This window comes from Hemibagrus wyckioides, linkage group LG07 (genome assembly GCF_019097595.1).
Source record: "Hemibagrus wyckioides isolate EC202008001 linkage group LG07, SWU_Hwy_1.0, whole genome shotgun sequence".
In the NCBI taxonomy this organism is placed as follows: Eukaryota; Metazoa; Chordata; class Actinopteri; order Siluriformes; family Bagridae; genus Hemibagrus; species Hemibagrus wyckioides.
The window spans coordinates 23,118,167-23,130,805 of NC_080716.1; the positions used below are offsets into that span (position 1 = coordinate 23,118,167).

General features: G+C 39.6%; 1 protein-coding gene across 7 annotated transcripts in view; it reads left to right on the forward strand.

Moving 5' to 3' along the window:
• The first annotated feature begins 5,788 nt into the window (after positions 1 to 5,788).
• svep1 (sushi, von Willebrand factor type A, EGF and pentraxin domain containing 1) overlaps positions 5,789 to 12,639 on the forward strand; it is an 84,973-nt gene continuing 78,122 nt past the window's right edge. For 3 of the 7 annotated variants that reach the window (XM_058394974.1, XM_058394978.1, XM_058394975.1), the window contains exon 1: positions 5,791 to 6,824. In XM_058394974.1, the coding sequence (XP_058250957.1) occupies positions 6,348 to 6,824 (477 nt within the window). In that variant the 5' untranslated portion in view covers positions 5,791 to 6,347. Of the gene's footprint in view, positions 6,825 to 12,639 lie in introns of all 7 variants that reach the window. The other 4 variants (XM_058394977.1, XM_058394980.1, XM_058394979.1 and 1 more) reach the window with 3 other exon arrangements.

Sequence of the window (12,639 nt, forward strand, 5' to 3'; positions counted from 1 at the left end):
CTTTAAAAGTAAAATTGAAAATAAGCAGAAGGTTTTAGAGTTGTTCAAGTCAAGTCAAGCCTTTAACCGTATATAGCTGACACAGAACATAGTGAAATGAAACGATTTTCCTTCAGGGCCATGATTATCTCTGACTATCTCCGCATCATGGCACCTGTTAGTGGGTGGGATATATTAGACAGCAAGTGAACATTTAGTCCTCAAAGTTGATGTGTTAGAAGCAGGAAAAATGGGCAAGCGTAAGGATTTGAGCGAGTTTGACAAGGGCCGAATTGTGATGGCTAGACAACTGGATCAGAGCATTTCCAAAACTGCAGCTCTGGTGGGGTGTTCCCGGTCTGCATTGGTCAGTATCTATCAAAAGTGCTCCAAGGAAGGAACAGTGGTGAACCGGCGACATGGTCATGGGTGGTCAAGGCTCACTGATGCACGTGGGGAGTGAAGGCTGGCCCGTGTTATTTGATCTAATAGACGAGATACTGTTTCTCAAATTGCTGAAGATGTTAATGCTTGTTCTGATAGAAAGGTGTCAGAATACACAGTGCATCACAGTTTGTTGTGTATAGGACTGCCTAGCCACAGTCCACTCAGGGTGCCCAGGTGGTCATAATGTTATGCCTGGTCGGTGTATGTACACATATGATAGCAGCAATATTAAAATATTAAATAATAAAACTACAAATAAAGTATATTATGTTAAAGTTCAGTATATATTTAATATCCGTGGTTCTGTGGTATTTCTATTTAAATGTAAGTAAATGTGTGACATTGAACATGTTAACCGCTTTATACAAATGGTCAGATTTTCCTCATTCCCCTTGAAGTGATGAATTTGGTCTAAAATAGATCATAAGTTTCTGCACACACCTGTGGAGTTCATGCCAGCTCATGTACACACTGTCATTATAGCAAAAGTGGGATGAACCGAATAATAAGAAACTTTCAAAGAAACAAAGAAAATTTCAAAGATTCTACTTCTTACTCAAGTTATAATATAATAATGTAATTTGTAATAAAATTTGATTCAATTCAATTAGAAAAGAATGTAAAATCCAAGCACTAGTTCTGTCAGACTTTTGGACTCCTCTGTATAAACACTGCACTGCCTTGGCTGCTATTTGTGGATTAAGTAAGTAATATAATATACTGTGATGGAAATTGAAACTTCAGTATCTAATACTCAAAGACGATGTGTTGTGATATCTTCTGACTCTTTCTGAGTTACTGTTAACCCCCTGAAGATTATTTTCCAATAACAGCATGTACTGAAGTGTTTTATTGCTGTTATACATACCACAGAAGTTTGCCATCAATTATAATATTTACGTCATATAAAACTGACACATCATACTTTTAACCATTTATAGTTAAGTTTGTGGACCAAACAACAAGTGAGTTCCTGTTATCACTTATGATATTGCTGCTATAAACAATCATTTCTTTGCCAGCTTTCCCTTTTCTATCTCTTAAAGTCAGTAAGGCAGAAATATCAGTCATGGCATTGGAAAAGCAGAACGTTCTCTATTGTGAAGACACATGTGAGAAGACTGAGATATCTATATATAATATATAGAATCTCAAAATATTGATGTCTGCTGTGGAGTCTAAAGACACTGCTAACACTTTTATAGAATCTCGAAATATTGATGTCTGCTGTGGAGTCTAAAGACACTGCTAACACTTTTAACTTGATAAGTCTGTGTTTGATTTGTGTTGCTTTTTCTGCTAATGTGAAACAGACTTCGAATCTGTGACTGGTTTTGTCTCTAAAAATAAAAATCAGGTCATTGTAATTAAGAGGCATTGTGGTTTAGCGGTTTGATTCACACCTCCAGGGTTAGGGATTCAATTCCTGCCAGAGCTCTTTGTGTGTGGAGTTTGCGTGTTCTTCCAGTGGGGTTTCCTCCAGATACTCGTTTCCTCCTCCAGATATATGATGCTGTATGATAATGTAGACTGATCGGCATCTCTACAATCTAAAGTCAGTAGAGTGTGATTGTGTGTGCGATTGCACCCTGTGATGAGTTGTCACCCCTTCCAGAATGTCCCTTGCCTTGTGTCCTGAGTCCCATGGGATGCTGTAGACTCCTTGTTGCCCTGTTTAGGAAAAGCAGTACAGAAAACAGTTGTTTATTAGTTTTTCGTCCACATCATGTAACACATCTTTCTGTTAATGATTCTTTATGGCCTAAAATTCTGTCTGTTTTCTGTTTTATTCTCTCTTTTTAAATGTATTGATTTAACAGCTATGAAATGGTAGAGTTTATGATAACATAGGTCCCTTCATTATATCTTTCAGCATTAAAACTGTAATCAAATGGTTTTCATTTAAAAAGCAGCTGTTTTTATATTGTAAATGAACACAACTGAACTATACAAGGATGAATATGATTCTGATGTGCATGATACTCTTGATGTACATGATGATTAAAAGGGAGAGGCCTGTAGGGGGCGCCGTTCTACAAGATATAAAGTTGTGGAAATTTCACCTGCTTTGTGTAACATTGTACGTCAGAACCTTTACATGCCAAATACATATAGACAGCAGAGCTACCAGAGTTACCATAAATAATATTTAAAGCATTTATGGCAACATTTAAAGCAACATTAGGCCGAAATGAAACATCCTAACAAATGGAATTGATAAAGATGAATCCAAAGTTTTCAGTTTTGTTCACATTAGAACTTTAGGTATGAAGTTACACAAGAACTTGTTAACTTTAAAACTGCTAAGAAGCTGCTAACAGAATTGCGTCATTACACACTAATAAAGTGGGGAAAAAAGTGGAAAGATTACACAAACAGAAACTGCTAAATTTGTCATGAAAATAGTGGATCACAGATGTACAAATTACTGAAAAACAGGAAAGGAAAAAAAAATAGAAAAAAGGAAACTATTTAAGTTATTTATTACAAATAACAGGCTAAGCTAGCAAACATTAGCGTCCTTGCCAGGCTACCATTAATTAGCATTGCTTTTACTCTGTTTTACTAAAATAGTTAAAACAATACTTTAACCATTTAGTGTAACAGAAGTATAGAAATGGGGGGGGGGGGGTTCCTGTGCTTCTTCCTAGTTTTACAGTAAAGTTACTGTAAAGTGTGTTTACTGTACTATTACAGCAATATAACAGTGGCGTAGCTATACAGTGGGGTCCTTTAATACTGATTTATCTGTCAATACTGTAAAGATTTTCACAGAAAACCAGACAGGTTACAGTATTAAACTCTAAATGCACGTTTAAAGCATCATACTGAATTTAAGAGTGTTTTATTTTTTGAAAATACATCATTTATTTACAGTCTACTGCTTTAATTGTGACTGCTCGATGTTATTGGAAAGTTTGAACAGACTTAAATACTAGTTAGTACTCACTGTGTCCGTTGTTTTATTGCTTAGGCATTTTTTCAAGCAGTGTTCGGCACAAGATGAGGTTGTAGAGCAGAACACAGGAGAAAAGGTTTTTGACCTCGTCATACACACGGGAGTGGGTGTGTGAGTGTGTGTGGGTTTCTTGTTTTAAAAAAAAAAATCAGAGCCATGCATACAAATATAAAAAATGTAATTGTAAAAATATAGATTTTATGTACATTTGGTCAAAGGTGAAGCATCAGGGAGAAAAGCAGACGCTCACAGAGAGATGGAACTCAGCGTTTAGTCTCTCGTGTATCTTCACTCGTGTCCATGACAGAAACGAAGAGAGTTCAATAGAAACAACCATAAGTATGTTTAAGGTGTTTATGTTCTACTAAAATAGCTAAATTTCTCAATGTCCACTTTATTAGGAACACATTCCTTTTGTTATCCAATCAGCTAATCATGAGGCAGCAGTACAGTGCATACAATCATACAGATACAGGTGAAGAGCTACAGTTAATGTTCACATCAAACATCAGAGTGAGAGAAAAATGTAATCTCTGTAACTTTAACTGTGGCATCTGACATGGTGCCAGATGTGCTGGATTGGATATTTCATAAACTGCTGATCTCCTGAGATTTTTACACGCAACAGTCTCTGGAGTTTACACCAAATGGTCTACACAAAATGGGGTAACTAGGTAGAATGTTGACGAAATAATTATGCTGAACACGGAGTTTTACTAGTTCTTGAAAACGTCTACTTTTCCATGGGAATGCCTGATGCTTTGCCTTTGCCTCTCTCTCTCTCTCTCTCTCTCTCTCTCTCTTTTAAAACTCAAAAGCAGGATTGATAGTTTCAACATAAATCTTATCCCTAGCATGTTCAGAACAATTCAGTTTTATTTGTACAGTGCTTCTTACAATGATAAGTGTCACTAAGCAAATTTACAGAAATATATAAATTCAGGATATCTATTCTTTATGTGTACATTTATCCTTAATGAACAAGCCAGAGGTGACGATGGCAAAGAAATATTAGTATTATTAATATTAGGAAGAAACCTTCAGAGAAACCAGATTCAAGAGGAAACCCATCTAACCAAAATAAAACATTAGCTAAAAGTTTATTTATTAAATGTGTCCCATATAATTCAAATATATTAAATTCCTATTCAAATTCCTTTGCCTGCTTCCTATCTCCATAATACCTGGGTGTTTTAACCCAGCCATGGCCTGCTTTATCTCTCCATCAATCACCTCGGTCTGTCTCTCCTCTGTTCTCCTCGCAGTCCATCTCCAGACCCTCATTTACTCCAGGCAGGTTTTTGACAGCACACATGCTGCCTGAACCTTCAGCCGAAAGTCGGTAGCTGATGTAAAGAATACATGCTCGGTTTCCTCTGCTGTCACTTATTGTAAGGGATTATTTATTATCTAAGTCCAAACATTTTTTTTTACAGTTTTGTTATGGAAACTAGATCTACAGCTAAACCGTGAACCTCTGAACCCCTAACACTCTGTGACGTATATAGGACTTTGTTTTGGTTACAGATAAAATCAGAAATGAAAAAGTGTGTGTGTGTGTGGGTGGGTGGGTGGGATGTGGGGGTTGTAGGGAGATCTTGGGGGTCTGTTGTCTTTGTGCAGAATTTTCTCCCCATAAGGCACCCAGGGGAAGAAGGAGGAAGTGATAGCGTCTACATGGAACGGCGATCTTTCAAAATACTTTCACAGAACAATGTAGCCGAAGTTTCCTATAGGCTTCGTTCCTGTGTGTTATCTGTGCTTTGAAGTTCTCTCTTTCACATTTAAGAGTTAGCTGAAAGATTGTTCACTGAATTCAAGCTACGTTAAAAGCAAATCCATTCAAAACTATTCCCAAGGTGTGTTTTTACCAGTCATGGAATTATAAACACTGAGCTACAAATCCTTGGATGTTATTTAAGTAAAGACTGTTAAAAGAAATTGAGTGTTTTGCCTTCTGAGAACTAAACCAGCAATTTTGGTTTTTAGTGAATTTAAGCCAGGCTTGGAACTTAATTTTTGGATTTGGATTTTAAGTGTAATTTGTCTGTTTAAGGGTTTAACTAATCCATTTTCATTCCCTTGGGTGTTTTTGTACCAGCGTCTTTCTTGTCTGGCACTTTCTTATTCTGTCTGTCTGTTTTTCTCACTGTGTCTGTCTCCTTCTCTCTTTCTCTCAGTGTTTCTCATTAGCGATGGCTCTTTTGGTATCTGCTGGGAGGCACAGTGTGTTGTGCTCTGTGTGTGTGTGCGCGTGTGTGTGTGTGCGTGTGTGCGTGTGTGTGTGAGGGAGAGGTGGCGAGTGCCAGACATATGGAGTTGATCAGCAGGCTGGGTGCTGATGTTTTCTTTGGGAATGCTGACAGACTGACAGGCAAACTAGTGCGATCCAGTGACACAAAATCTCACTCAGACACTGCTGAACAACCAGAAGAAGAGAGTGAGCAGAGGAGAAGGGAAAAGAAGAAGACAAAAAAGGAGAAAGGGAAAAAAAAAAAAGGAAAGACATTTATTGTGACTGCCCCTTTTTTTCCTCTCTTGCTGAGGTTGCTTTCTCCCTCTCTCCTCACACTTACTCTGAGTCTACTCTTCTCTTCTCATTCCCTCTCTCCTTCACCCCAGGACGGACACGCATGCACTCCCTGACTCTCCGTCTCTCGTGGAACTTTGTTCACCCCCACTCTCTCTCTCTTTCTGTTCCTCTCTCATTTGAAACGATTCTGAGAGGGAGGGAAGTATTTGAAGGCTTGCTGAGATGCAGAAACTCCCCAGACGCCTGAGACTGGAGCGGTGAGAGGAGAGGATTTGCCCTGCCGCACACTGACCACTCAACTAAATTATTGCAAGAGAAAGAGAAAGCAAGGGGCCACAGGGAGAGGAGGTGTGCAGCAGACTGATATAACTAATTCTCCTTTACTGGAAGTCACTGCTGGCACTTTCACCTTCCTGCAGCGTGGATGTCATGGCTGCTCTGCGGTTTTCAGTGACTGTGTGGTTCTCGCTGGTGATCTGGAACCTGCTGAGGACAAGTGGATCCACCGCTCCGTCTCAGAGCCATCGCAACATCTCAGAGAGCGCAGAGAGCAAAATAGAACGTCTGGGCCAGACCTTCAGGCGTAATGTGCGTCTACTGCGTGAGCGTGCCAGCCGCCTTGAACTTGTCTTTCTTGTGGACGAGTCCTCCAGTGTGGGAGCGACCAACTTCAGGAGTGAGCTGCACTTCATACGGAAGATGCTCTCAGATTTCCCAGTGGCATCTGAGTCCACGCGTGTCGCCCTCATCACCTTCAGCTCAAAGAACCATGTGCTGACAAGGGTGGACTACATCTCAGCACCCAAAGCTCACCAGCACAAGTGTGCACTTTTCAATAAGGAGATTCCTGCCATCACGTATCGAGGAGGAGGCACGTATACCAGGGGAGCTTTTCAGCGAGCAGCAGTAAGTGTGTGGACTTGTTCAAAGTGTGTTTATAAGTGTGCGCATGAGAGAGGGAGAGAGAGAGAGAGAGAGAGAGAGAGAGAGAGAGAGATAAAGCAAGAGATGTGTCCTTTTCCCATGAAGACACTACACCAACTTAACAGCATGAACATGTGAGCTGAGCTTTCTGTTACTGTTTTACTATCTGACTGTCATGAATGGTCAAAGGGTTCGAAAGGAAGTGAGTAAAGATGGAAATGTAAAGTGAGAAAGAGAGATGAAGCCAGAATGGAAAAAAAGGGGTTGTTTCTGTGCATAAGGAAAAATATAGAAATGATGCAGTGTGGGTTAGACTTATGGGTGACTTATTATAGGTAATGCAGTCCACAGATGTAATAATGAACAAACCAGCTTTATAAAGTCTAATCTTTTCCCTGTTCTCACATTCATATGCTCAAGAGAGAATCAGATCAGTATCCCTGAACAGCCTCAATATATTGCGTATAAGAAAAAATGAGCTATCACCAAAGCCATTAAACTGAGATGAAGAGGCTATGGAGTGTGAAAGTAACTCATTCCACTAATGCATAGGGTGAAAGAGCAGTGTTGTGTAATGTGGATATGGCTCTATTCCTCTTCTCATCCTTCACTTCACTCCCTTAACTTTCACTGGGTTCATGGATAGAGCAATAGCAGAGTGTCTACACCTAACTGGAGAGGCTGTGTGAGTCCACAGTGAAGCGAGGCCACAGGAGACACGCTGACTTTCCATATGCTCTCATCCACCTCCAGCTACACTGTGTCATGTCATGTCATTGCACTGTGTTGTTGTTGTTCTTCTGCTGTGTTGTTTTGAGATACACAACTGATACAGAGCAGCTGAACTAAAAGTTTTGGAAAGAAAACACACACAAAAATTAAAACCTTGCTCAAGTCGATCACTAAGTCATTTAGAGTCATTTTGAATTGATTAAAGGAATAGTTTGTAATGTCTCTGCTGCCTCCTAATGGAATTACAATTACAAAAAAGCCTTTCTCTTCCTCTTCCACTAACTGACTCCATGCCCTCTAGGAGGACTGTTAAAACTTCCAAGCAGGTTTGTCTAAACAGCCTACTACTAACATAGCAGAAGGTCAAGCTGAGTTCTGTGCCAGAAACCGTAATCAGAAACCTTGAATTGAAGAAGACTATTATGACTATTAAGACTAAAATGGTATTTTTGAAATCGTATTATTAATATAGCTATAGATGTTATAAACAGGACCCTCAATTATGGTGGTTAATAAGACAGTTAATGATCGTTCTTTGGAGAAACGTCTCATCTTTTAATGATCTGACTTTATTCTCACCCTCTTACCTCGGCTCATAGGCCTTTTCCGGAAATGACTAGCGTCATATCTGTTTGTGCTTTTAAGATAGAAACCTGTGATCCATTTTAAGTTAATTCTTAGATTCAGACAAGAGACAGAGATAACATAAAGAGTTTCCTATTTCTGATAAATGAAATTTCCTTTTGATATATGACTTAGCACCACCACATCTGGGTTGAGCAAGAGGTCTCTCTCTCTCTCTCTCTCTCTCTCTCTCTGCCAAGGCATGGGATATATCAGACAGCAAGTGAATAATCAGTTCTCAGTTGAAAACAGACAAGTGTAAGGATCTGAGCAAATTTGACTAAGGACCAATTAGTTTAGTGATAGCTAAACTACTGGGCCAGAGCATCTCTAAATCAGCAGGTCTTGTGGAGGTTCCTGGTATGCAGTGGTTAGTACCTACCAAAAGTGGTCCAAGGAAGGACAACTGGCAAGCCAGAGACAGGATCATGGGTGCCCAAGACTCATTGATGCTCACAGGGAGTGAAGACCAGTCTGTCTGCTCCAATCCCACAGAAGAGCTACAATAGCACAAATTGCTGGCTGTGATAGAAAGACACACAATCCATCACAGCTTGTTGCAGACTGATGAGATTGACTATGCTGACCCATGTCCACTGCCTACAATGGGCACGTGGGGACATTAGAACTGGACCATGGAGTAATTTAAGAAGATGGCTTGGTCTGATGAATCACATTTTCTTTTATGTCTTCTGGATGGCCTGGTGTGTGTGCGTGTGATGGCACCATGTAAACTATGGAAAGAAGGTAAGCTAGATGAGCCAGTGTGATGCTCTGGGCAATGTTCTGCTGAGAAACCTTTCATTATACTTTGACACTTTCCACCTACTTAAACATTGTTATTGGCCCTTTCATGGCGGAAATATTCCCTAACTGTAGTGGCCTCTTTCAGCAGGATAATGTTGCATGAAAAAGAGTTGAACTTGATCTCCAAATTCTCCAAATATCAATCTGATCATGGGATATGCTGGACAGAAAATGATCCGATTCTGATCCAACGATCTTCGCAACCTACTTATATACAGTATATATAGGGAATTGGAAGCTAAGCTGTAATATGCTATAGACCACCTATGGTCAGTTAAGCATAGATATTGCTAAAAATTGCTCACTCTCACTCACTCACTTTCACTAAGCTCTTTATTTTGCTCCAGGTCACAGTAGATCTGGAGACAATCACAGGAACACAATGCTTTAATAGGCAAGAAATTACTGTACACATTTTAAATAATGAATCACGTGTTGAAATGTTGACTTTTCAGGAGGTCCATTAAAGTTTTTTTAGTTAAAAGCCTCCCTGGAGGAAGAAAGTTAATGAGTCATTCCTTCTTATCTATTCCGAGTCGGACCCTTTTAGGAGCTAAGACTCCATAATTATCCAAAAAACTCTCAAGGAACCTTTTAAGAATATGCAGAGGTATTTTAACCGTAAACATCACAAAAATTCTTTCTAAACTTTCTAATCTTTCTAAACTTTTTTGCTTTTTTTTAATCTGATATGCTGTGGTTTTTGTAAGCACTCAGGCGAGGTAAATGTAGCTCTATGGTTCTCTGTGATGGTGGGATAAAGGTTAAAGTCGGGGGATTGGATGATGGAATGAAAGTCTCGGCGATTACAAAATTCCACACAGTCAGCTCTTTAAAGCCTTGTGCACTTTCCTGAACTATATAAACGTGGAACTTTCTTCTTTTTAAAGTAGTCAGGTTCTTTCCTCTCTGATGATTTGCTCTTTGTATGATTTACCTGCTTTCAAAAGATTCCCATTCCCTGCCAGAGCCTCTAGTCTTTCCCCTAGAGAATAGCAGAGCCAAAACAACTTCATGCTCCCCCCTCTGTGTGTGTGTGTGTGTGTCTGAATTCTTTTGTGTTCTCCAGATTTTTTCACCTGCCCAGTTTTCTGATTAAGGCCAGGAAGGATGTATAATAGGTTGAGGATGAAGGGGTTTAAACCTATGCATTAAAAATAAAGGATTTTGCCAAATCAGGGATTTTGGAAGGTTTGCTGAAGGGACAGTGATTATAGCATGTGTGAAGATGATTTTTTGGAATTTTCGATAGCACTCGGGGGTCTCACGTACATGCAAACACATACACAAGCAGCTGAATCTCCTCAAAAATCCCATGCAGCGGACGCCCTTGTCAATTCCATGTAGGCAGTACAAGTTTTGCGGAGGAGGGGTGAAAAGGATTCTTGCATAATCATACTGTCTTCCTCTTGCAATCCTCCTTTCCCAGCAGAAATTCCAGAGAGAGGTGTTTTGATTGCCACTGACCCTTCCAACGTGGGTTTTGAACCCTGGACTGTGGGAGAAATTTTTCTGCTGGATTTAAGCAGACCAGCTAGTTTTAATTTCACTTACTAGCTGTGCAAAGCCATTTGTCAGTAAGTCTCTGTCTACACTGAGGCCCTGATTCAAAATAATCAACGCTAATTTGCAGGTCCAAGGGGTTAAAGTGCGCACGCAAAAAGTGGGCGTGTTGCGAAGAATAATTGCGTGTGTGAAGTCACTTGTAAAAGTAGACAAATTGCACTTGCTGTTAGTTTTAGCGAACTAAACTTTATCACATGAGCATCATTTCATAATGAGTAAAGGCTGATGGATGTGTCAAAAAAAAACTGGGCAATTTAATACAAATGAAAAACAAGTGCTCTTGTAGATATGTAGACTTGTACATATATTATTTATTATATTAGATTATATTATATTACTCTGAACTTTTTACAATGAGGCATAATCTGAATACACTTTCTCATTAAAACCTAGTCTATGCTTTTCGGAAACTGACCTCTGCAAATTGAATCCGTGTCTCTGGATATATTCATTTCTGCACGCAATCACTCCTCTTGTAAAAATGGCCCAAGTTGCATATTCAATAATGCGAGCATACAAACCAACATGTGCTTTTTTAATGCAAGCCTCCATAAACTCTGTTAGTATATTATATATATATAAAAAAAAAGCTTGCACGGTTGTTGCAGGTGTTAGTAAGTCTGTATGGGTTTATACTCGACCCAATCCTGACCCTGAGCATGTCTCTGTTTTCCTGAACAAAGGAGCATAAAAGCACAATTGAGTAATGTGTACTGGCAGAACAAAGTTTTTTTTTTATACTCTTGTGATATTTACACGCACACATACACACACGCACACGCACACACACACACACACAGTATAAATGTGCTGACAATCCTCTGCTCTGACCTACAAGTGTAGGTGCAAATGAATGGAAAAAAGCAGTGGGTTTAGTAGAGATGTTTAAAAGATGAAAAGGAAAACAGAGCTTTCCGAAGCCAAAAGTGTTAATTACAGAACAAATAAAAAAAGAAGGGAGATGAAAAGGAAAGACGAAAGGTCAAGGAATAAGGAAAGGAAGACAAATGAGAAACAGCAAACAGCTCTGGCATTCGCTCTGTCCCTGCTGGGATGATAAGAGAGGATTGAGTTTCTACAGCAAAACCTTGTTGCTTCCTGCACACGTGTTTGTGCTGCTAATAGGGATTGATGAGCAAGATCAATACGAGAAACGGGCCTCTTTCTCCCCCGTAGTCAGATAAGGCAGCCAGGAATTTCTTTAAAGCACCCTGAAAGCCTGAGATATGCCTGTGGAGAGAAAGAGACAGATAAGACCCAGAGGCCTCTGTCGACCCCCGGTAGACTACAGTATATCATGTACAGAGGACAAATGAGACGTCTGACAGGTCTATGCTGACCAGAACTGGCTGTTGTTTTGTAGTAACAAATGAGTTGCAGTAGGGAACATCGTATGTGTAATGCGTGTAAGTGAAGAACCTGGTTGATCCAAATGGAAGAGTCATACTGATGGCAGTATATGAGTCTGAAGCATCATTTAGGCATGCAGTGATGTTGTCATAACACACTGTGTCCTTACACCAAGTGTGATTGAAGAAGTGCTTAACCAGTCACAGGCTTTTAAAAAATGGAGAAAACGTTGTTTGTCTGTGTATATGGTGTTTTATGTTATATTACGTAGTAGGTGTAATTAATCATAAAGAATCAATGCTAAACTCATGTCCAAGTGTCAACAGTTCAATTTGGTTTCGCTCATAAAGCAGCTTTACAGAAATCCAGATGTAGAACTCAAAAGGACCGCATCCTCTCTAAGGGTCACCAGACAGTGGGATTATAAATCATTATGTTGTACAGGTGTAGAAGAGTAAAAAGCAAACAGTACTAATGTGTTGAAAGGATGTACAGGGTGTGTGTGGGTACGGTGAATGAGCACAACAGTTTATACATACAGAGTACAGAAGCAGCGCTTAGGTACAAATCTACAGTCTCCAAAAAAATGACTGTTATCTTTGAATGATGAAAAAGCACAGCTGCACTTACACTAGTGCCAAAGTGTAAGTACGTTCCACAGCTGAAGAAGATTCTTAGAAATCTGATTAGGATTATATTTGAAAATGAACAGAACCAA